The following is a 3,974-nucleotide window of genomic DNA, read 5'->3' on the forward strand; positions in this document are numbered from 1 at the left end:
AAAACACTGACGAATTACTGAGGTTACAGATCAGAAATCTGCTTTAACACGAGTCACTGCTCAGACTGAGACACGAAGGAATCAAGACAGACGGAAGAAAGACAAAGGGAGTGGCGTTAGTTATGAATGTAACCTATTCTTTTATTTTTGTTTGTTTTTTTTAGGATTAAAACATTTTTTTTCTCTTTTTTTAAACTTTTGTAAGCGACAAACACGGGAATAAGAATAAGACCACAATAGTATCACAACCATGAAAAATCGTTTCAGAGACGACAATTAAAGGACAATCATTCCAAGTAGTATTTAGATAATGAGGCTTTTTTTCTTCTGTCAAACGGGTTTTTACACTTTTCTCCTTTTTCTAATAATAAAAAAGCAAAAAAACCCCAAATTACAAATAGACATTTCTCTTTCTTTTACTAATTATACAAAAATAAAAGAAATGAAGAAGAAGAAGAAGCAGCGTGAGCGTCCGGGTTTGATTTTTTTTTTTCCTTATTATTTTTTTAAATCGGCGGTCACGTTTAGAGGAAAAGAAAGAAAGAAAGAAAGAAAGAAAGAAAGAAAGAAAGAAAGAAAGAAAGGACATGACAGGCTGCGCTGCGGAAAACATCCAGACACTAAACGAGACCTTCAGCCGTAAACTCTGGACTTTTAGAGGAAACGAGGAGTTTAAAAAAGAAAAACAAATCTCCAGCTGCACCAACAAACGCTCCATGAAATTTAAAAAAAAAATTGCGCAAGCCAAACTCCATTCAAAAAACCTCTAATTTAAGGAAATGAACTAAAAAATTAAATTAAATTAAATTAACAGCAATAAAAATCTCGTTTAAATGGACATTTTCTGCAGAGAAGGAGGCACTTCATTCATTCATTCATTCATTCATTCACTCATCCATCCATCCATCCATCCATCCATCCATCCATCCATCCATCCAGCAGGCCTGTCACTGTCACGCGGCTGAATACTGACTAGATTTCCTAAAAACCGATTCTTTGGTCTAGAAACTGTTTTAAACGGGAAATAAATGAATGAATGAACTGGAGCCAGAGTCGCTTTAAACAAACAAACACATTCACTGGATAAGAAATTAAAATAAAAATAGAAATTAGTGTTTAAATTTTGTGAAATAAAAAAAATCTCTGCGCCGCTTCTTCTCCAACCAGACCGCACGAGACCTGATAATACTGCAAACATGCGGCTGCACGCGCTCCTACAGACACCACCATCATCATCACCATTATTATTATTATTATTATTATTATTAACTTTTTAAATCTCAGAATTAGAGCAAACTATTTGAACCCATTCTCTACCGGGCAGCGCCTCCTCTTCCTCCTCTTCTCCTCCTCCTCCTCCTCCTCAGTAACAACAGCTCGTCTCTCTCTCGCTTTGTAACATTGCACGTCGCTGACTGACACAACTATACAGAGACAAACCCCGGACACTTATAGGAACAGACAATATGTACACACAGATCCAAACTGCAGAACAAGAAGAAGAAGGAGAATCAGAATAATAATAATAATAATAATAATAAGATTAAAAAATACCTGGAAACTTCAGGGCTGCTCTCTGTCAGTTTCTCAGTGCTGCTTTTTTCTCTCTCCTCTTTTTTTTCTCTAGTTTAGAATCATTTAGTCATTTGTACAGAGTCAGTGTAAAATGTTCAACTCACAGTTCCAGTCACTTTAAGATGTTCACTCCTTCAGGGGTGGAATGAGAGGATGGAGGGATGAATGGAGGGATGGAGGGATGGAGGGATGGAGGGTGAGGTCAGGTGGAGGGGTGAGGCTGGGGCTCGGGGATGTTTTTTCGGGGGTGTTAGTGTATAAGCGGGTTGGGGGTCGAGCCCTGGTTCTGGTGCGTAAAATAGTCAGACAGGCCCCCCGAAAGTCCCGAGGAGAAGGCCGGCAGAGAGCCGGACAGAGCCGGCCTCAGAGAGTCACAGGGCAGCGAGGAGGAGGACGGAGCCTGCGGGGAATTGGAGGCCGAAGCCCGGGCGGCCTGCAAGGAGCCGCCGCTGGCCTGCGTGGTCATGGACGGGTGTGGGACGTGGGGGAAAAAGTAGCTGGTCTGTCCGGCCAGCAGGTTCACCGAGCAGGGGTTCAGGGAGTACGTGGCCCCGGAGCAAGGCACGGAGAGGCCGCAAGGCACCGCCGAGGCCGCCAGGGCCGCCGCCGTCAGGTGGTGCGTCGCGTAGGGGAGATCCCCGCTGACCAGGCGGTCCATGCTGAGCCCGTTGGAGGACGGGAACGACGAGTGGTTGTTGCTCACGTTCTGGGTGAGCATGGTGCTGTAGGACATGGGGTGAGCCGGGTATCCAGAGGAGGTCCCGTTGTAGCCCAGGGCGCTGCCGGCTCTGGGGTGGTGCAGGGAGAGGAAGGGGGACATGGGCCAGTACAAGGAGCCGGCCCGGTCCATGAAGGTCAGCCCGGAGGTCAGCCGCGCTCCGCGCTTGAAGGCCAGCTTGGCCCGGGACGTCGTGGAGCGCCGCCGCAGCTTCCCGGTGGTTCCGCCGATGAAGACGTCGTCGCTGCTGGGGTCCAGCATCCAGTAGTTGCCCTTCCCGGGGTCGTCGTAGTGCCGCGGCACCTTGACGAAGCATTTGTTGAGGCTGAGGTTGTGTCGGATGGAGTTCTGCCAGCCCTGCTTGTTCTCCCGGTAGTACGGGAAGTTCTTCATGATGAACTCGTAGATGCCGTTGAGGGTGAGCCTCTTCTCGGGGCTCTGCCTGATCGCCATCATGATCAGCGCGTTGTAGCTGAACGGAGGCTTTTCGTACTTGCCGCTCTTCTTCTCTCCGTCCTTCCCTCCGGCGCCTCCGTCCCCGTCCTTCCCGTCCTTCTTCTCCTCCTGCTGCTGCTGCTGCTGCTTCTCCTTCTCCTCCGGGCTGCTCTCCTGGCTCGAGGAGTCACTCTTGGGCTCCGCTTTGCCGTCGGGCTGCGCCGCCGGGAGAGGAGCCTTCTGCTCGGCTTCGTCCGCGCCTCCGGGCCGGTGGTGGTGGTGGTTCTGGTGGTGGTGCTGGTGCTGGTTCTGGTGGTGGTGGTGGTGCTGCTGCTGCTGCTGGCTCTGGTGGTTGTTGTTGTCGCTTTGCACGGCCTCCGGCACCAAACTGTTTATACTGAACGACGATTTCGGAATCATTTTCACCTCTTTGCGCTCTCCCATATCCAACATCACCGGGCAATGAGGGGGGAAAATGGCAACGAGCAAAAGCGACGAACACAGCTGGGTCTCAATCTGTCCTGCCTCTGCCTGCGAACCAGGACGGGAAGGAAGGAAGGGGGGATAGATAGGAAGAAAGAAAGTATAGCCCAACAAACTATTTCATGTTCGGTTTGGGGAGAAAAGAGGAAACACACACACACACAACACACATGTACACACACATCGATAGGAGACAGATAGCTGCAATTAATTAGGGAGCCACAGCCACTAAAGCAAGGAAAAAAACATTGGTTGGACCTTTCCAGTCCTCAGCCAACCAGGGGAACATTAGTATTAAATATTAAGGCGTCCTCCGCGCGCTCAGCCAATCATGACGCACAGGGAAACACACACACATCCACCAATGCTGTGCACGCTGCAAAAAGTTCCCACCTCCACGGAGTCTTTTCACGGATCCTCGAGTCTGGAAATGTGGAATTAGATGAAAATAAAAACGATGAATCTGAAGCGAGTTCATAGTTTTTATTTTAGTTTTACTGTGGAGGTTTTTATTCTGGAGTTGTCTTTAAATGTCGTCTCTTTATTCTGATCTAATCCTCATAGATTTTATTTTAGTCTCTTTCGGAGAAAAAAAAATCAGCTTTTATTTATTTTCCGTTTGTAAAATAAATAAAATCTGATTTAGAATAAATCCATTTAAACGGATTCAGGCTCTTTTTTTTTTTTTTCCTGACATTTATTTTAAAGGAGACTTTCAGAGTTTCTCCTCTAACGCCTCACCCAGGAGGACACTTTTTGCAGC

The 3,974-nt window shown here is 47.4% G+C and overlaps 1 protein-coding gene across 1 annotated transcript; it reads right to left on the minus strand.

The window, feature by feature from the left end:
* Positions 1-1,825: 1,825 nt before the first annotated feature.
* On the minus strand, positions 1,826-3,523 carry foxg1a (forkhead box G1a; the record flags this gene model as incomplete). Its single annotated transcript, XM_084568681.1, has 1 exon — positions 1,826-3,523. Exon 1 carries the CDS (start codon positions 3,179-3,181, stop codon positions 1,826-1,828), a length of 1,356 nt encoding a protein of 451 aa, XP_084424807.1. The 5' UTR covers positions 3,182-3,523.
* Between the last annotated feature and the right edge of the window lie 451 nt (positions 3,524-3,974).

Source organism: Chelon labrosus (assembly GCF_963514085.1).
Source record: "Chelon labrosus genome assembly, chromosome: 20".
In the NCBI taxonomy this organism is placed as follows: Eukaryota; Metazoa; Chordata; class Actinopteri; order Mugiliformes; family Mugilidae; genus Chelon; species Chelon labrosus.